Source organism: Lagenorhynchus albirostris, chromosome 11 (assembly GCF_949774975.1).
Source record: "Lagenorhynchus albirostris chromosome 11, mLagAlb1.1, whole genome shotgun sequence".
NCBI lineage: Eukaryota > Metazoa > Chordata > Mammalia > Artiodactyla > Delphinidae > Lagenorhynchus > Lagenorhynchus albirostris.
Genome location: NC_083105.1, coordinates 38,075,270 through 38,096,870, shown reverse-complemented (window position 1 = coordinate 38,096,870; position 21,601 = coordinate 38,075,270). Strand labels below are relative to the sequence as shown.

At 40.5% G+C, this 21,601-nt stretch overlaps 1 protein-coding gene across 4 annotated transcripts in view; it reads right to left on the bottom strand.

Moving 5' to 3' along the window:
* Positions 1-21,601, bottom strand: part of LIN7A (lin-7 homolog A, crumbs cell polarity complex component) — a 134,534-nt gene that overhangs the window by 14,210 nt on the left and 98,723 nt on the right. The window contains exon 5 of one of the 4 annotated variants that reach the window (XM_060165118.1): positions 13,741-13,921. The exons of the other annotated variants lie outside the window; for them this stretch is intronic. Coding sequence (XP_060021101.1) covers positions 13,741-13,921 — 181 coding nt within the window. The remainder of the gene's footprint in view (positions 1-13,740; positions 13,922-21,601) is intronic. 4 annotated transcript variants of the gene reach the window in all.

Below are 21,601 nucleotides of genomic sequence, written 5' to 3'. Positions count from 1 at the left end.
AGACATCTGGTAAAAGTTGGATGTCATTAAGGAGGTGAGGGGTGGTGGGGAAGGCATGGGGGTATACTAGGTATCCAGGAAACTTAGACCAAAGAGAAGTGGTCTGAAAAAAGAAAAGCCCCTAAAGAGAAATATTACCTACTCCACAGTAGTGCCTAGTCTGGCCACGAGCCTTTACCAAAGTAAATTAAAATGCACAGGAAGAATGGACATTCCCATCCTGAAAATATTTGTTTCCCCTGCTAAATTTTTAAAAAAACACAGATAGAAATCCAAATGAAAAGCAGAGTTCAAGTGGTTTTATTAATATTACCATTTCCAAATGCATAAATACAAACTAATAAAATACTAAACTGAAGAAAAACTGTAAGAACTGGATCTTCTAAAATGTTAATATATAAAGGAATATATTTTCATTCAGGAAGCTGGGAAAAATGATCTCAGTAAATAACCAGACGCATACTTGTTTCATTAGTAATCTCATGTAGTAGTAGTAAGCTGCGGGAAATTTTAAAGTTAGTTACTTTGATGCAAATTTGGCAAGTCAGTGGCTGATAAATGAACCAACTTTTAAACATTGTTGCATTCTGATTTTTCAGTAGTATTTTTTCCCCCCACACAATATGAGTTATCAAAATGGCTGCTATTTCTTGGTACACTCAATATCTTGGTTGATTAAGAATCCCCTCTAATAAGAGAGAACTTTGGATTACACTGCATACATGAATTTGCTCACAATATGTGCTCTCCCCCGTTATAGAAAAACCAGTTGTTAAATTTTGACCTTGTATAGACCTCAGATGGAAGAGATGCCTGCCCTGGAAAGGGATCTCAATATCTGTGCACAATCAGTTGCCCAATGGCCCATGCCCAGGTCTTCATGTGCATGTGGTTCTTTCTCTGTGAGGATTACATGGACATAATCCTGACCCAGCTTGCTGATAAGCTGCTTAAACACTTTGTTGGATAACGGAGAGTTGGCTATACCTCTCAGTTACTGTAGGAGTATCTAGAGCCAGGTTTATGCATAGGCTCCTAAATGCGTCAGTCATTCTTTTGGATTAAGGACCAAATAATGTTATCAGGAAATAAAATGATATCAAGGATATTGAGTTATGATATGTTAGTACAATTAAGTAGCTCACAAACTGAGAATATCATACCTGCAAAGGCCCTTAGAAGCAACCTCGTTTATCTCCTTGTACCTTAATACATAAGGAAGTAAAGACCAAGAGTGGCTGTGACTTGGTCCATTTTATCAATATGTTAGTTGCAGCCAACAGCCTCATTCTGCTTTTTTAGATTAACTAATTCAGATAATGGTGGGTCGGTTTTTACATGATGTGAAAGGATAGAAACTAATGACAAGGATGTGTCAACTCCTAGCTCTAAAGTGCATGAGTTGGCCAGTGAAGAAGCAGAATAAGACTATATGCTCACTATTAGTGGGTTATTATTCTCAACTTTGAAAAGGCCCAATATAGCCAAAGACAGACCTACTCCTTTCCCGCAAAGGTAATTGTGACTGTTCATTTTGTTCTTATGATAGTTCTGCTTTTAGTCCATGAAGGTGTTTTGATATTATTTTAAGAGTGTGTGTGTCTATACATAATAAATGTGTGTGTGTGGGGGGGGTGTGTGTGTATACTCTAACATTCACTGAGCACTTACTGAGTGCAAGGCGGTGTTAGCTGCTTTGTAATGGAGAGGTAATGGAGAGCTTAAGAAATTTGTCCCAAGTCCCCAGCTAGTCAGATGGAACTTAACTGAGATCTGTTTCCAGAGACTAGGCTCTTACCTACTAATCCATAGCCTTAAATAAGATAATAAAGAGAAAGTAAATAGCATATCAGCAGTTCTCCTATTCATGGGTATTTTCAGACCAGTTGTTTTTGAACCTGGATGTACACAGAAATCAACTTAAACACTTTTAAAATATAGAGACCTAGGCTGTATCCCAGACTTGCCGTATCAAGGTCCACAGCAATACGAGCTAGGAACATGTGACATTATAAAACTCTGATACAGCCAGCCAGCCACTGATGTGCAGATTAGTGTTTAGACATAGTGCCCTAGACTATAACCACCTCAAATAGTAAATGCCATCTTAGGAGTGTCTTTACTATGTTACTCCAGGAAAGAGGGCTGGATAGGTGAGGGAAATCTTACAATTTTGCCTTGGTGTAGCTCTGTAGTCAGCATTTTTGGTCATTAAAAAAAAAACATATGGACTGGATGTTTAATTCAGAATGGACTATCAAACAAAATTGAGTTATTTGCAATGAGGTGGATGGACCTAGAGTCTGTCATACAGAGTGAAGTAAGTCAGAAAGAGAAAAACAAATACCGTATGCTAACACATATATATGGAATCTAAAAAAAAAAAAAAAGGTTATGAAGAACCTAGGGGCAGGACAGGAAGGAATGAAGACGTAGAGAATGGACTTGAGGACGTGGGGAGGGGGGAAGGGTAAGCTGGGACAAAGTGACAGTGTGGCATGGACATATATACACTACCAAATGTAAAATAGATAGCTAGTGGGAAGCAGCTGCATAGCACAGGGAGATCTGCTCAGTGGTTTGTGACCCCCTAGAGGGGTGGGATAGGGAGGGTGGGAGGGAGACGCAAGAGGGAAGAGATATGGGGATATATGTATATGTATAGCTGATTCACTTTGTTATAAAGCAGAAACTAACACACCGTTGTAAAGCAATTATACTCCAATAAAGATGTTTAAAAAAAAAATGAACTATCTCCACACAAGTTATAGGATATATTCAGAAAAAAACCTTTATGACTCTTTGATCCTTTCCTTTTCTCAAATATGTTAATATCCTGTTCTAAATGTATTCTCTTTTCCTGAAGAAAAGTGGCAAGTATAAAAAGTAGTACATTTATCCTCTGGAAAAAATATGCTAATTCTCTCCCATAGTACTTTGTTCCTGCCTAAATGCTAATATCTATTTCAGTGCACTGTAATTTATTAGTTTTCAACCATTCTGCTGTCACTAGACTGTCCGAGGGCAAGATGAGTCTTATTTATCTCTGTGCCCAGCATCTATTGTGTGCTCAATAAATACTTAGTCAATGAATAAGCCATACACACACACACACACACACATTTATATATATATATTTTTAACATCTTTATTGGAGTATAATTGCTTTACAGTGGTGTGTTAGTTTCTGCTTTATAACAGAGTGAATCAGCTGTACATATACATATATCCCCATATCTCCTCCCTCTTGCGTCTCCCTCCCACCTTCCCTATCCCACCCCTCTAGGTGGTCACAAAGCACCGAGCTGATCTCCCTGTGCTATGCGGCTGCTAAGGAGCCAGTACTGCCCAAGTTTGAATTTGAGCTTCTTAACTTAGCAGCTTTGTGAGCTCAGACAAGCTGCTTAGCATCCCCACGCCTCAATTTTCTCATCTGTAAAAAGGGTATCATAGAGTGTTTACTTTATAGAATCATTATGGGCATTACATTTATTGATAATATACACAAGGCACTTGGAAGAGCACCTGACACTTTAAAAGGGTCCAAAAAATGTGAGCTGTTTGTTGAACTGTTTCCTGGGTGATCATGTCACTGTAGGGCTTCAGGTGCTTAAGGACAATAACAGCAACAACAAAATATAATTTGCCTTTGGAATAGGTAGAAGTTTCTTTTATATTATCTAGGAAGCCAAAGAAAATGTATTTACTAAATTAATTATGTATGGAGTTTGTTGGAAGGTTTGAAACTACTTAGGTAAATCAACTGCTTCTAATCACAGTCAAGTAATTTAGAAGCATCATTTCCATACATACAGTTGATATGCTAATTACAAATGATCATCATTTATTCATGAAAAACTGCTCTCTCAGTCCCTCCACGGTGCCAGACTTTGTTAGGGAAAGGAAGAGCGTGCAGGAAATTCTCTTGATAGGAGCATGCATAATGTGAGCAAACTTGAGAGGGGAAAACCATCAAATAGCCAAACACGACAAGAGAGCAAAGAGGTTAATGGGGGGAAAAAGTGTATGTAATTACACACATGTTTATCCTGTGAGAGTAGTTATACATATAAAATTTTTTGAACCATGGAAGTAGAGAATGCAGAGCACTAGCAGTCGGCCCAGGGGCAGAAAATTTAAAGCAAGCAAAAGTTTTAAGAAAAAAATCAGCACCAGAAATCACAGATCTAACAGGTGGTTGATCTGAGCCCAGATCCGGAGCCTAAAACTGGAAACAAATACAGCTACTGCATGTCAGTTGTAAGGCTTTATAGTAACTCTGCTTAACCCTCAATGTTCTGGCGCCGACAGGAGGAAAAGAAAGTCCTGATGGTTGCTGGGATAAATGCAACACACACATGCACACACATACATGTATACCTATACACTCAATAAACATATATACACATGCACACACATGCACACACGTATACGCATACACACACATACAGCCATCTTCAAGAGTACAAATGTGAACACTAGACATCTGGAACCAGAACAAAGCTGTGTGGAAAAATATTCCTAGAAAATGAGATCTTGAAATCGGTCTGTTAATTTTTGAGGGGTAGGTTTCACCCGGGAAGCCGAGTTCCAGGGTACACTTCCAATCAGGATTCACGCTGATCTGTGCTTCCAAAATACGTGCTCTGCCCACCCACACTCTCCCAAGCCGTGACACTCTGTGACACTAACCCCCCCCAGGAGCAGAGCCTCTCGCAAACGTCCAGAAGCAGGAATATCAAAATTGCCGACTCTTGATATTTGCTTCCAGGTCTGGTTTGACCTGAAAGGGGGGTTGTGGAGGTGATGATAACATACCCACCAAGAATCCCCTCCCTCATACCCATACGTGCTACCATTACAGCTCCACTTAAACATGCAAATACATCTCAGTCACTAAAATCTAGTGTGGTTCCTAATCAAATCGTCAGACCAACCCTGAGTACAGCCAGTGTGACGGGGCAGAAAGGCCAGGGATTCGGATTAGGAGGATCCCGGTTTGAGTCATAACAAATCACTGTCGAAGAGTGTGACCTTTAGAGAATGACCTCACCTCTTTGTGTCTCAGGTCTCCGATGGACACTGTCCTGGTTTTAGGACTGAAAGTCCCAGAAAATACCTCAGTCCTGGGCAAACCTAGACAGTTGGTCACTGACTAAGACGCAGGAAAATGTAAAGATTGAAGAATGCATAGTAGTGCTTGGTACATGACATATCTTCAGTAAATGTTTGTTTCTGCAGTAGCCCTTGTGGAATTTGAATTTTCAGTGGACATAGGGGGGAGCAATTTTATCAAAGAAGGATGGGTCTGTTGAACACCAAAGGGCAGCATGAGGAGAGGAAAGGGAAGGGAAGGAGGGATCTGAGTTAAGAGAAAGGTTTGGAAGAATAGGTTCGAGGGCGGGGGAGTCATTTTTGCTCACTCTGAAACCCTGCCAACACCCTAAAGACAGGTCTAGTACCACGGAGCATTATCTCCTTCTGGTACTGTAGAATCCCAAGGATGATGGAGCCTGGCTTAAATGGCAAAGCTAGTTTAGGAGGAGTATCCAGATTCAGGTGAGGCTTTTAAACTGATGAACCAGGCCTGCATACCTGGACACTGGTTGGATCCCCGAGGACAAATACCAAAGCCCATCCTTCAGATAGTCTCCACTGATTTTTATGGCAGGCGGGTTATGATGTGATGCAGACAGGATGAACACTGGAAGGTTCTTTGAAAGACTTTGCAACCTAGAAAAAGGCTTAGCCTATAGGGAGTTTATGGGAAGTCTCCCTTTCACTAAGCGTGGCATACATCATCCCATCTTCTCTCCCTAGATGTCAGCTTGTATTATGCTGCAATGGCATCAGGATTCTGTCAACCAGAATAGTTTTCTTTTTTCCTTCAGTATCTTACTCTAGTGATCTCAGAGAGACCGTTGTTTTCTAAGGGGTATCAATGGAGACAATAACAGGTCTCTGAAATTATTCACCCAAACTCTTCAAAGGGTACCCTTTATTATTTAACCTGTCTTAGAATCCTAGAAGCCCTGCCAATTATATAAAGCATAAAGGAGAAACACAACAAATCTAGGCACAAGTTGTCTGAGTCCAGAGCTGTCAAATGTGTTTCCTGTACAGTGTAAAGCAGCAGGGACTTTTATGTTGCTTTGTACCATGAATAATATACAGTAATAATAGCTATAATGCTTAATTTAATTACAGAGACTCAAAATTACAGATGCCTTCTTGTAGGAGAAGGAGTGAAAATTTAAGGGATATTTCAGGTTTTACTGTCAAATATCTCACTGGCTCTACATATAAATGTCTTTTCCAATTAAAAGCACATCACAGGGGCTTCCCTGGTGGCGCAGCAGTTGAGAGTCCGCCTGCTGATGCAGGGGATGTGGGTTCGTGCCCCGGTCCGGGAGGATCCCACATGCCGCGGAGCGGCTGGGCCCGTGAGCCATGGCTGCTGAGCCTGCGCGTCCGGAGCCTGTGCTCCACAATGGGAGAGGCCACAACAGTGAGAGGCCCGCAGAACGCAAAAAAAAAAAAAAAAAAAGCACACCACAGAATATTCTGTGGATTTGTCACCAGTGACTTATACTAAGATTTTTCAGGTAATTCAACAAAATAAAACTGTATTTATTTTAAATGTTCTAACTGGCTCTAATCCCCAAAGATTCTTTTCACCCCTCCCCTCTGGCTCCTGCTATCACTAGCCATGCAGCCACCCAAACTAGGCATCCAGGGGATGTGGTTAACTCTCCCCTCAACCCACATCCAATTAACCACGGATACTGGTTGATATTTATTCCCCATTTACCAACTCATCTCATCCTCTCCTCCCTCTTATTTCTTACCATTATAAAATATCCTCTAGTTTCTCTCTTGTCTAAATTCTTCTCCAGATTCTAGCCTGAGTCACTTGGTCTTCCTGTGTCCTTGCTGACAATCTACTGAAGGGCAGAAAGAACACAGTTCTGGTAGACCCTGTCCTTGAAGGCAGGGGCTACTGAGCTACACTGATTGTTTCTTCCCAGGCAGGACCCAGCCCAGTGCATAGTACCCACCCAATCTGGTGAGTGCTGGCTTTGAAGGATAGGCCCAAAGATTGCCAGCTGTATACTGTAGGGAAAGTTATTTCATTTCCTGAGGCCCAGTTCCCAACATGCAAAACAATGTGAATAACATTTCCTTTAAAGATGTCATTTAAAATTTAATGAACTACCCATGTAAAGTGCCAAGTGCTACACCTGGCCCACAGAATGCACCCAATAAATGAGGGTCCCCTTACCCCATGAATATTTCCCCATTTTCTAGAAATGAAAATAAAAGTATCCTGTGGCATGCAAAGCACTTCCATCACACAGGCAGGTCCAACTCTATTTCCTTATATTCAGCTTCAACATATGAGCACCATGCTTTTGATTTTACCACATATTTTCGTGTTTCCGTAATCTCTCAGTTTTATTCCCTCAGACTAGATGGTTCTTCCTCCTTCTCCTGTCTTAGGAAAGCTCCACTCATCATTCAGAGTCCATTCCAAATAGCACTTATTCTCTAATATGTTATTTTCTTGCTCAAAATTAAGTGTAAACACCTTACAATGGCCTGTAAGGACCTTTACTCTCCGCTCCCAGCTGGCCTCTCCAACTCCACCTTCTAAGACTCTCACTCTCATTCAAGCCCCAAATTACACTGGAGTTCTTTTTTGTATTATACATGCCTGGTTCATTCCTGCCAGGATTTTGTATGACTAGTTCCCTCTCATAAAGTTCTCAGGTAAACGATGTTCAACTTTAATATTAGTTAGAGAGATGCAGATTCAATCCAGAATGGAATAAACATTGTTCACTTATTTTTAAAAATTGGTAACTATTGCTGAGGATTTGGTGGAAATTTTTATTCTCATACAATTGGCAATAGAAGCTGGAGGTCAATTTGGCAGCATCTATTAAAATAAAGTGTGCCCATGTGCTCCTAACCTGGTTTGCCACCTATCAGTATTCACCCTAGAAAAATAGTCATTCATATACATAAAGATTTTCGTTGAAGCAGTGTTCACAATAACAAAATGAAACAAAACAAAACAAAAAAACAATTGGGTAACATGCTAAATGTCCATCAACAGGGGAATGGTTGAATGAACTCTGGTACCCACATACCATGGAATACTATACAGCAGATTAAAAAACATAAGTATGTACTGAGAAGACAAGATATCCAAGACATAGTTCTGAGAAAGCAAGTCATAGAAAAATAAGTATATATGAAAATATTAGTGTATTTTAAAAACTTAAAATAATGACTAACATTCATTGAGTGTTTACTATCAGGTACTGTTCTAAGTGCTTTAAATTTATCAAAATAGTGACTCTTCCTACATACCTGGTGAGGTATGTAACGTTATCATCCCAATTTTATATATGAGGAAACTGAAGAACAGTAAGTTTCCATGGGCGCACCATTAACGGGTAACAAATCTGTCTCCAAGCCTGGCCTCTTAATCACGGCTCTATATTGTCTCATACACTTTATATCTAAAAATAAATAAACAAATAGCTGAATACATGTGTGTGTGTGTGTACTTGCATGCAAAGGAAAACACTTGGGTAAATACCCACCATCATAGTGTTTCCTCAGGCGGGGAGAGGAAGGAACTGGAATGGAGTGATGGTGAGGAAAATGATTAAAGAGGCTTTTAAAAAAAATCTGACCAGTTTTTTAACATTGAATTCTTTGGAAATTTTATAAGGATGCATTCACATATTTCTTGTATAACTACTGTAGCCCAGAATCAACATGAGGAAAGTGAGTCATTCTAGAATAAACTGAAGAAGGTGGGACAAAGGATAATTTTGTTTTCAAAGTGCTTTGAGGCACAGCTTTGAGGTAATTTGAGCAAAAAATAAATTATACCTGCAATTGCCTGGGCCACTTAGGTGAAATGAAGGGGTTTTAGCTACATTACCTCAGAAATTATGGACGTAGAAGTGTGGTTTGTGGGAGCTTCAAAACCCCAATTATAAGGGAAGGCCACCAAAATTCCATTCAATCACGACCGAACGCTTTTTCTCCTGGCGTCGTTAATTTGCTGAAACCTGAGTTTTCCTTTCCTCCGTTAACTCTTGGTTGTTTATTTGTCCATGCTAGCTTCAGTTACATGACCTGCTAGATCATTCGTTTAAGTGTGAATGATATAAATTGAGGATGATGTTTGACTAAGACCTGGTGAAGAAGAATTATGAAACACCGCATGTTCGAATTTTTGTTTTTCACTAATGGCTCCTAAGATGAAAAACTGCAGTGATTTCGAGGCTGACAGATGTGAGATCCCAGAGAGAGTTACGAATCAGTCGACCTAGAAATTCTTTTGAAAATGAAATGAGTTGGTTTTATATTTCTCCTTTAGTACGATTATTATTGATCCTCTCCTCCCATTTCCCCAAATAACAATGTATTGTAACAAAGAAACACAGCTCTTCCCTACATAACAGGTTCATCATGAGATCTGTTTCTTCTCTCATTAAAACATTAAGTTATATCTACCCCTGGTTACCCTGCCTCAAATTCCGGCCCCTTCTAGACCACTCTTCACATTGCAATCACGGCAGTCTTTCTAAAATGCATATTTGATCGTATCACTCTCTTGCTTAAAATCTGTCTAAATCCCCATATTGCTCAGATACGGCCCTAGCTTTGCAGTCCAGTGTGCCTCATTACAATCTAGGCCCTGCTTACATTTTTAGCCTCATTTGCCAACTCTTAAGGGTCCAAATGGAAGAACTGGCCTGGCCATGTTCTCTCGTGTCTGGACTCTAGCATGGTTTACTCTGAGGTGGCCCTTTCATGCTCCTTGCTGCCTCCATCCACCTACCCAGCACCTACTTGCCTATGAGTTTTCTTCACAGAAAAGGAAGGAACCACCTCTGGCCCTCCCATGCCTGGGTTAGATGCCCCGGTTATGATCTCCCATGGAACCCCATACTTATCCTTATTTACAAAATAGCCTATGTTGCAAAGATAGTCTTCTTCCCTGCCTATTTCCTCCCCATACCTGTAAGCGTGAAATCAGGGTTTTTTTAATTTTTTTATTTTTTTGCATTACGCGGGCCTCTCACTGTTGTGGCCTCTCTCGTTGCGGAGCACAGGCTCCAGATGCGCAGGCTCAGTGACCATGGCTCATGGGCCCAGCCTCTCCGCAGCATGTGGGATCTTCCCGGACCGGGGCACGAACCCGTGTCTCCTGCATCGGCAGGCGGACTCTCAACCACTGCGCCACCAGGGAAGCCCAGGGGTTTTTATTTTTTATTTCACTGGTGACTAGGACAATACCAGGACCAATAATATTTTGCCAAATGAATGAATAAATATCTAAGTTTTATGACTGATTAATGTTCATCTACAAACTTGTAACTTGGGCTTCCCTGGTGGCGCAGTGGTTGAGAGTCCGCCAGCGGATGCAGAGGACACGGGTTCGTGTCCCGGTCCGGGAAGATCCCACATGCCGCAGAGCGGCTGGGCCCATGAGCCATGGCCGCTGAGGCTGCGTGTCCGGAGCCTGTGCTCTGCAACGGGAGAGGCCACAACAGTGAGAGGCCCGCGTACAGCAAAAAAAAAACAAACAAAGAAAACAAACTTGTAACTTAACTATGCTGTCACTTCTCAGAGAAAACATAATGATTTCTTATTTAAACCAATGGCTGCCCCCTTAATTATGAACTAGTAACAATCAACACAATTAATTTATATAGTAAATAAATAATTTATAATTATTTAATTAATTAATTTAAATAATTTATATAGTACCTACTACGTGTCAGGAACTATGTTATGCCACTTGAACACCAAAACATAAAAACAAGATAGCCACTATTATTACCATCTCTTAGCAGTGAGGAAACTAAGGTTCAGAGAAGTTACCAGATTGCTTCGTAAACTCCATAAATTACACTGAATTAGTCTGTGAGAGTTAATTTGCCCAGTGCATTTAGAGTGCATAGGAAATGCCTGGCCTGTAAGCTCTCAAAGGAAGGCTTTTCTATTACTACAGAAAAGTCAATTCTGTTACTACACTTAAAGGGCTGCCTGCTTTATTTCTACACCTAGTGTTTGGGGATTTTCAAACTACCGTTAATATAGTGGCATATACATTGAGTAGAAGATACATTTTTGAAAAGTTGCATATCTTTAATTAGCAAAAACTTTAAAAATTAAAACTGTGAGCTACTACTGCCAAATTCACCTCTACCTTCTTTGTTTCTTCTCCAACATGCCAGTACTCTTCCATCTTAGGGACTTTGCATTGATTCTTTCCTCTGTCTGGAATGTTCCTCCCTAGATACTCATGCGGCTCCCCCCGCCTCATCTCCTTGATTCCTCTTCTCAAATACCACCTCCTCACTGAGGCTACTCTGCCCAGCAGCACACCCTCCTCTCTCTACCCTGACATCCCGTATCCTCCTTAATCTTTATTATGGTTGATAATAAATACTTTTTGAATGAATGAATGCATGTTAAGACTATGTCCAGGCAATGCTGTACAACCTCGTTTGGCCACATATGTGCTCCAGATACAGGGCATTTACGTATATTTTGTCAATATACTGCCCTATTTAGTAGCTCTCAAACTTAGGGTTTGGTGGAGTAGCTGAGCAGGTGATCATGGTTTGATCTAGGAATAGTAACACAACGAAGAGAGGTAAAGCTAAAAGTTCAGCTTAGGTTACCCACGTTCCTATAAATAATTGAAAGTGCGTCAGAGGGAATTTTAATGACTATATTTGACTTGTTTTCTTCACAGAATAATCAAACATGCTTACTAAAAAATTCCACATAATTAAACTCTCGACGATTTCCTTAAAAATTAAATAAATTTATTAGAGGCAGCAGGTTTAAGTGATTGGGGTACTTTGTGGAACACTCAAAATATGTGCAAAATTATATTCAATACAACTGAAGGAAAACATATCTTAATACCTACAGATGTTGACACCATAAAATGATGTGTGATCTGATAACTAGCATCAGACAGCTTTGCATTATCCCTCCTGCCAACTGCATCCAACAAAACAGGACCCATGTGAAATGATGTATGCAATGGGTCCCTGTGGTAATTAGCTAGAAATTACTACATCCTGGTCAGTAATATTTAAAATTGCTTCTAACATTGTATAAGAGTGAAGAGCAACATAATAATGATCATTTAATATAAACTTTAAAAAAAATTTAAACAGATCATGGGCACAAAAATAAAGAGAATTTCAGGATTAGCAGCTGTCCCACTCCTAGGCTTGTGGCCAGCCTTTCAGATCTGTTGTAAAACTCAGAGGGCTCTGGTACCCTGAAGACTTCACTTTTAGACTTTATTGAGTAGTCAAATAGATACTGTGTCTTCTAGACTTAGGCAGAAGAGAAAAGTGGCAAGGCCTTAGCATATTTCTGTTTATGACATATTGACACACAATTTCTCCAAATCACCCAAACCTACAGCTCAGGCCAATTATAAGTAATGTGGTCCTGTCTATTTATGAAAAACTTAACTTGATGTTTCTAGGAGAATTAGGTAGAAGTGAGCTCCTTTAGGGTATGAGCTATGATTTGTTTAAACTTTCCCTTTCCCAGTGCCAAGCACATGGCACGTGGTTAATAATTCTTTTTTGGCAGTCTGATTGAAGCCTTTAAAGTGGTATTCTTAAAATACTGTTTGCCTGTAGAGACAGGTTCAATAATGGTGAGCGGTCAATCTCCTTGCCTTTGTTATGGAAGGTAATTAGGGTCAACTGCAGGGCTCCTCCTCACAGATCCTCAATTCAGAGACAAGCCTTAGATAAAGTCTCTTTTCAAGAATTGGCCTCATTTGTGAAATTCCGCGCATGCTATGATTTGGTAGAAGTCCATTCTATTCACATACACCATACAGTGTATAATGTACGCAATTTAGATTTTAATGGTGCACCTAATATTTGGTTTGTATCAGTCTCCTTGAAATTGGACCCGTTTAGTTTAAGAAAATGGTTCTCAACCAGGCATGATTTCACCCCTCAGGGGAGAGCTGGCAATGTCTGGAGACACTTTCGTTGGTCACCACTGGAGGCGGGGAGTGTGACTGGCCAGGAATGCCGGCCAAACATCCTACAATAGACAGAACAGCCTCTCCAACAAAGACTTATCCAGTTTAAAATATCAACTGTTCTAAGGTTGAAAAACTCTGATTAAGACAAATTAATTTAGTGAAAAGTTTACGAAGCAGAATTTTTTTAAAAAAATAAAGTTTCCTACTTTAAAATGCTGCCAGTTTGCTAGAACTCAATTCATTTAAAATTACCCGCGGCCTAAAACCTATGCCCTCTCCAAAACCAGATGAAATCGTTCTATTTTGTATACTTTCACATGGATGACCTGCAGACACCACAATTTGCTAAGTAATGGGCACCTCACTTTCTTGCCTGAAACACCTTTTTTTTTTTTTAATTGCCAAGTCACTGGAACACGTTTTGGACCATCACCAAGTGGAACTGTACTCTTAGGCCCCGAAATGCAGTTTTCTCTACATTTGTCCATGATGCCTGTGGGCTCCCGCCTCTGACCTGACATCACCGAGTCCTCCTGAGAGCTCAGCCTGAAACATCTTTTCTCCTGTATCCACAAGAGGCAGGAACCATGCCAGAAACTTAGGACTTCCTTGGTAATTCCCTCTCCTTTACCTCTCACATCTAGTCAACCGCCAGGTCTTGCTTATAGTACCATTACCTCCAAAATAGTTTTGAAATCTCTTCCTTTCTCTCCATCCTAATTCTTTTCTTGCAAGACGTTCATCATGTCTCTCCAAAACTCCTAGGAGTTTCCTAGTTGATCTCCCCACGTCCAGTTTTCTCTCCACTCCTTCACATACTCCCACTCCCACATGCTGGCAGTTGCCAGACCAACTTATCTAAATGCAAAAAAAAAAACATGTTATGTTGGCCATTTCCTACCACCTTCAAATGGTAAGTCCAGACTACTTATCATGGTTTATGGGGCACACTACGACATGGCCCCTGCCCACCCCTCCAAACCCAATCCCACCACACTTTGCCTTATTCTTTCGCTACAGACATCATGCTGTTTCTTACGTTTGTGCATTATGTTGTCTCCTCTGCCTGGAGTAACCCTCCATCAACCGACATTTCTATAGATAACTACTATTTATCCTTTTAAAATTCGACTTATATATCATCTCCTCTACAAAGCCAGAAGGTGTTTTTCGTTTTTAAAAATTCTGAACTGTCCGCCAACACTGTCCACATTATCCTATGGCAATAATTGGCTGGAACTGTGTTGGGACATTTCCTCTCTAGATTGCCACAGTTCCCACTTGGTCATCTCCATTCATTTATATAATCTCCTCTTGGTCCCCACTGTAGTCAAATTTATCTCTCCTACTCTAAGGGGAGCCAAATCTACTTTTACAAAACCAAATCTATTGCAGCATCATGCTCCCTTGGCTTTCAGAAGTAGAAGCTCAGTGACTGTCTAGAATCCTCAAGTTTTCTAATGTCACATTTTACTATATTTCTGAATACGTACTGACTACTGCATATGTGGTGATGAGTTCAGAAGGAAAAAGCTGAGTTGAGATGCAGGTGCTGGGTGATAAGCTAGGCTCAGGCGGATTTTAGGAGATCAAATCTTGTGCATACCAGCCTTGCAGAGATTTAAATTCATGCTCAGTCAAAAACATAACTGCAACATATTCAGACTTTAACTCCAGGATGTAAAGTCTCAGTGCCTTGCTTCATATTCAAAGCTACCTTCCTAAGTCTTAAGCTACGCCATATTTGCTTAGTTGTTGGTGATAACAGGCACACCTATGAATAAAAACATGACTTCTGAGAAGTGTTTAGGTGCCACTGAAGGGCTACAATGTAATTTACATTTCAGAGTAAAGTCAGCAGTAAAAAAGTTACCAACAAATGATTCTGTATCTATGAGAAGACAGAGCAAACCAAGGAGGGAAGGCTTATGGTTCAATATGAGACACTTTGCAACTGCATTAAAACTGTCCACACCCCATGGCTGAACTTAGAAACTGTGGTTCTGGCACCACAACATCTAAGACTCTCTCACTGAATTTCCCATAGCTGAGGCTCAGCAACTAACATTTGAGTGAAAGTTTGGGCATGTTACATGAACCCCCCAGTAATCACAGGCAGCTCATGAAGTGTTATTTGATTCCCACCTGTATCAGTGTCTTCTTTCTTTGAGTGTATAATCAGGAACAAGATAATCCATTCTATAAAACTGTACAAACTCTGAGGCTTAACTCGGTTTGCATTTCATTGGGTACACCTATGGAGCTGTGGTTATATTAACAACATTCCGACTTCGCTTTAGGCTGGTACCAGTAGTCTCCAGGCCAACATTTAGTAAGTTAGAAGAATGGTCCTTCTCAAGCAGGTTGGGCTTAAATCGAATCATAAAGCATAGCTTTTAGGTAACAGAAATTGGTTTCTCCAGTAATGGTTAAAACAATAACTGGTAATTGGGTTTGATGAGTTTCATAAAGCATAAATGATGCCAGAACGTGACCTAGCACAGAACTTGAAGGCAAGCACTGTATTCCTTCAAGGTGAACCGCTTATTTCTCAGCCAATAGAAGGATCCTTACTCTGTTTACATTTTCTGCTTTTGTAAATTAAGACTTTGCTGCCACAAGAACTATGAAGACATCCATCTGGGGGTTTGGTGAAAAGGCTGTTTACTAATAATATACAGCAATAATGCTATATTTTTGTGGAAAGATAAAGTCATATTTTTGCCAGTGCTATATTTATCAATTCTCTCTTTTACCTTCATTAGGAAAGGTAGATAGGATGCTGTCATTACATCAGTTTTACAGATGTAAGGACGCCCAAAAATCCAATGACTTGCCAATAATCAACAGCACATGAGTGGGAGCTAACTGCCTTTGAAATTAGAATATTTAATGAGAGAATTTTATTGTCCCTTGAAAATAAACAGAGCAGAGGAAATGACTTAGTCCGAGCTGAAAGTTTATATCTACATGCAAGAAAATTGTAGGACAGGAAGGAGACTATTACCTGCCTTAAAGAAATTTATATTAACAGTTAATAATAATTAATAGTTAGCAGCTATTGGGGTTTTTAAAATTATTTTATTTATTTATAATTTTTGGCTGTCTTGGGTTTTCGTTGCTGTGCATGGGCTTTCTCTAATTGTGGCGAGTGGGGGCTACTCCTTGTTGCTGTGCACGGGCTTCTCATTGCAGTGGCTTCTCTTGCCGCGGAGCACGGGCTCTAGGCACGTGGGCTTCAGTAGTTGTGGCACATGGGCTCAGTAGTTGTGGCCTGTGGGCTCTAGAGCACAGGCTCAATAGTTGTGGCACACGGGCTTAGTTGCTTCGCGGCATGTGGGATCTTCCCGGAGCAGGGCTCAAACCCGTGTTCCCTGCACTGGCAGGCGGATTCTTAACTACTGCACCACACGGGAAGTCCCAGCTATTGGGTTTTTAAAAGATATCTGCCATAAGGGCAGATACTTTCACACACTTTCTCTTATTTTAATCTTCAGATCAGCCATGTGAGAAAGATAGTATTATCTGTTTTACAGATGATGAAATAGAGTCCCCAAATTGTAAATGGTCATATTATGGTTAGACTATCCTTAAACTCCTCAGAAACTATAAGAACTTGAAATGTAATGACTTATTTGAAATGTTGAAAATATCAACTGACAAAAAGTAAAAGGTTTCTAATTTCCATTAAAAGTAGTGATAAAAAGACAGAAAACTACTTTTAAAGTTATCAGATGCCAGATCTTATTTAAGTGGTTTAAGGGTTTAGTAAGAAAATTTCAATATAGAAAAAATAATAATACTACACTAAAACAGAAAAAGTATAAGACACTTCAGTTTTTAGTGACTAGCCATAGTAGGTATCAGAAATTCTTAGCATAATACCAGATTTCAGAATTGACGGACAACATCGAGATTCCCATTGCACTTAGAATAAAATATAACCTTTTTGGTAGCACCTATAGGAATCTGCCCTATCTGGCTCCCACCACTCTTCAGCTCATCTTATCCGACTCTCCATGACCCAGTCTCTCTGCTCTTTTTTCAGCCAATCCTGAGACAGGCTGGGACCTGAGACTGGGACCCTTTGCTGCAGGGCTTGCACCTGGACAAATGTCTCCTCCAGCAACAAAATACAAAGAAACTATAAGGGACCAAAAATAACTGCGTGCATGCACAGTTGGGGCAAATTACGGACAACAAGATAACAAGCGGACCAAATCCTATTGCTACTTCTGAAGAGCCAGGAGCAAAAACAAGATGTTGGGAGCAAAAGCAGGGTATTGCGCATGCCCCCTGCACTCAACACCACCAAAGGGGTGGGCAAAGCACCTAAGCCATCCCTCCGGCCAGACCCCTGGACACACCCCTACCCTCACCCCATATAGGAATGAGCTTGCCCCTCCTTGGGGAGCGAGCAAGGGAACCTGTTACTTATTTTCGCTCCCCCGTGCTGTAGCAGGGGCCCCAGTAAAGCCTTGCCTGAATTTCTTGTCTGGTTTCTTATCAATTTCTATTGACTAAGGAAGGCCAAGAACCCTGGTAGGTAACAATCCTACACTGCAAGTCATGGACTTTCTTGCCTGGATACCTTCACACAAGCTTTCTTCTGATGATGACTGACTCGTCCTTGCCCTTAGTCTCAGCTTAAATGTCACCCCTCAAAGAGGCTATCCCTAACACTATTAAAAGGAGCTCCTCTTATTCTTTTATATGGCACCTTGTTTTCTTCCCCTTTTCCCCCTTTAACACTTGTTATAGTACTTCATTATGAGGCAGTGTTATATTCTGAAGTATTGATATAAATTTGTGTTTTTTCTGTACTTCCCCTTCCCCTTTGCTTCCTTCAGCTTACATTTTACAGAGCAAACAAAGAACTCAGAAATAGCTGAAAGACTTTGACTTTGACAGTAAGGCAGAAATGCATTTTTTTCCCCCTGTTATCCAAAGACTAGATAGAGATTGGGGCCAGGGGGGCGGGGGGCAGGAGGAAGAGAAGGATGAAAAGCTTCACTGATTATACAGGCAGAAGTAAAAGGAGAAAAGTATTCAAAGTGGGAGGGGAAAAAGAAAGTTGCATTGTCAGAACCAGGAGTAGGTGGAAAATACTCAGCACATACTGTCCTGAGAGTGGAAAACCAGTGTGCTCATGGTCTGTGGACAAGTGATCCCTTTCCATAGTCCTGGAAACTTGTAAGCCTTCTGAATTTAGAATAATGGTTTTCAAAGACATCAGGTCTTATTCACTGGAACCTGTAAATGTTGCCTTGTATGGAAAAAGGGTCCTTGCTGATACGATCAACTTAAGAATTTTGAGATGAGATTACCTTGACTTATGCCCTAAATGCAATCAGAAGTGTCCTTGTAAGAAAGAAGTAGAGGGAGATTCAACACAGAAGCTGCAAGGAGCAAGAAGCAAATTCTCTCCTAGAGCCTCTGGAGGGAGTCCAGCCCTGCTAACACCCTGGTTTGGGGTCATTCAAACTGATTTCTGAGTTCTGACCTCCAGAAATGTGGGAGGATAAACTTCTATTGTTTAAGGCGTCAGGTTCACGGTAATTTGTTACAGCAGCCACAGAAACTAATACACACATGGAGTAAAAATCTCATTACTGTGACCAGTGTGGAACTGAACTGAATCTCTGGGGGAATTTCCTTTATGCTGGGATAAGTGATGGCTATACCACCAGTTACATATACATGGATATGTATACAGGCATACCTTGGAGATACTGAGGGTTTGGTTCCAGACCACCACAATGAAGCAGATATCACAATAAAGTGAGTCACACGTACTTTTTGGTTTCTTAGTGTATATAAAATTATGTTTACACTACTCTGTAATCTATGAAGTGTACAATAGAATTATGTCTAAAAAAACAATATGTATACCTAAATTTTAAAATATTGCTAAAAAATGCTAACCATCATCTTACAATGCAAGGTTGCCACAAACCTTCACTTTGTAAAAAACTCAATTATCTGCAAAGCACAATGAACAAGGTATGCCTGTATGTTATTATCATCATCACTATTTTTCTACTCTTCACCGGACAGAAAGTTCCACGAAGGTTATAACCCTTTCTCTTTTGTTCACATTTATACCCAGGTCTCTGTTTAGTAGCTGTCACATAATAAGTGCTTTACAAATAATTGTTTTTTTTTTTGTTTTTTTTTTTTTTTTGCGGTACGCGGGCCTCTCACTGTTGTGGCTTCTCCTGTCGGACGCGCAGGCTCAGCGGCCATGGCTCACGGGCCCAGCCGCTCCGCGGCATGTGGGATCTTCCCGGACCGGGGCACGAACCCATGTCCCCTGCATTGGCAAGCGAACTCTCTACCACTGCGCCACCAGGGAAGCCCCTACAAATAATTGTTGAATGAATGAAAAGTATTGCTAAAATAGCACAAAATGAGAAAAACACAAACAACAAATGGTAAAAATAACTACGAAAAAGACTGTACCAGAAGAAAACTGAATAGTCAAATACCCATTACTAGCAATCTAAATAGAGATTTCGGCCAGTCTGACCCCATGGGTGGGAATGCTTTCCGGCATATAGAGACCTGTACTTTAATACTTGCTAAATGTGAGTGTATTCTGGCATTGATACATTTTCGGTCAGTTTCATCAGCACAACCTCAGGGTATGCTCAAAGCTCAAGTTGGTCTATTAACGTCTGAGAGCTAATGTACCTGGTGCCCGTTCCTGTAGGCTGAAATCGCAGGGCGGGAATGTAGCAGTTCTGGCCTGTGAGCTATGGTTAGCTGCTCGGTTGGGATAGCACAATATTCTTCTATTCTGCTTTGTAAGTGAGAAGATCTATCATGAGCCAATTCAGAATGAAGGGGACTAGAACACTACCTGTTCAATGTTGCAAAATATACCGGATTATGTTGCCTTGTTTGTGCCATTCCTGAAGTGACTGGGTTAAGGCAACATAATCGTACTTGTCTTGGAGCCTTCACAATTGTGAGTGGAGTGTCACATGAAATTATTCAGAGAACAAAAATTTTCAGCACTTAACTGAAATTCCAGCTTGCACTCCTATTTAATTATAACCCAAACAATCTCGCACGCAGCTGCCCAGCAAGGTAAAGAATCTGGTAACAATTCCTTGGCAAAGAGAATCTGAGAATAGCTTTACTTGAGGCCTCCTAGCCTAGAACTCAGGGATGCTCATGCCAGGCCTCTACAGGGACCCAAAGGCTGAGGCTCTGCTTTGCCTTCCCCCTCTTTATGCCTGTATGGCTTCCCTCTAACAGCCGCGTGGACCCCCAAGAGTGAGTGTGGATCAGGGCTGTCACTGGCTGTTCAGGCCACACTCTGGCCCTGTGCTTTCTGTGCCTGACACAAGGTGGAGTGATGGGTTAGGCAGGGATGGAACCATCGAACACATTCATACCAAACTCTCTGCACCCCCTCAGGATTCTGAGACGTTTGAATTCAAGTAAATGCCTCCTTTTCCAAAATGCTACTGTTTTTTAGGAATGGTTCTTAACTTTTTAAAGGTCAAAGCCCTTTATGAGAAACAGAAAAACAACAGACCCTCTCCCAACAAAAAATGCTTATGCAAACCTATAAAAGTTAAAAAAAATTTAAAAAACCACTTGATCATTTCTATACCATACAGGAAAATACTCATCTTTTAAGGGCTAAGATATTTATTTACCCTTAAATTAGGATGAATAAGGCCAGACTGCCCAGGTTAGACTCTCCACTTCTGTCATTCAGTAGCTGTACAAACTTGGGCAAGTCATTTGATCTCGCTCTTCCTCAGTTTCCTCATTTGTAAAATAAGAGTGACAATAAGAGCACCTACCACAAAAGATCATTATGAGGAAATAATAAATTCAATATGTAAAGTGCTTACAATGGTGCCTGGAGTTAAACAAATATATATGGAGCTTTGACTAGATAGGTGCTGTTCTAAGACTGAAGGCAATGAACAAAAATTACTGCTGTCAATGGGGCATGTGTTTTTAATGTAGAGCTTAAATTTTCATAGAAATCTTATAGTGTATTTCATAGTAATTAAAAATATCTTCTTATGTATATTTTCTCTTTGTTCAGATAATAGATAAGTAAGATTTAATACAGATTTCCCATCTGGGATGCTGTAGGTTCACAGAGCTCAGATCTAGACAGTTCTAATTTGTGTTTCATCCTCATTCCACACCTGATAGCCTTTCTGTATAAATAATTTGGGCTGTGAGGACTCACACTTAACTTGGCATAGGTATTTATAAAATGGGAGAAAAGCCAGATTCCAGGAAAACAATTTATGCTGTCCCATCCCTCAAGTTTTACTCATTCATCTGTTATGCTTAAAAATCAATTAGCGCTGTTCATACACTGTATCAACAGCTTTATTTAGGATTAACTACTGGGCAAATTTAACTGCAATTTCCCTACCAATGATGCTCTAAAACAATGCCTGGATTTCAGGAGCTAATGAAGGTCTCTTTTGACTATGACATATTTTTAAAGTTCTTATGCTTTTATTTTATCTTTCTGCCCTGTGCCTTCCTGTCTCCACC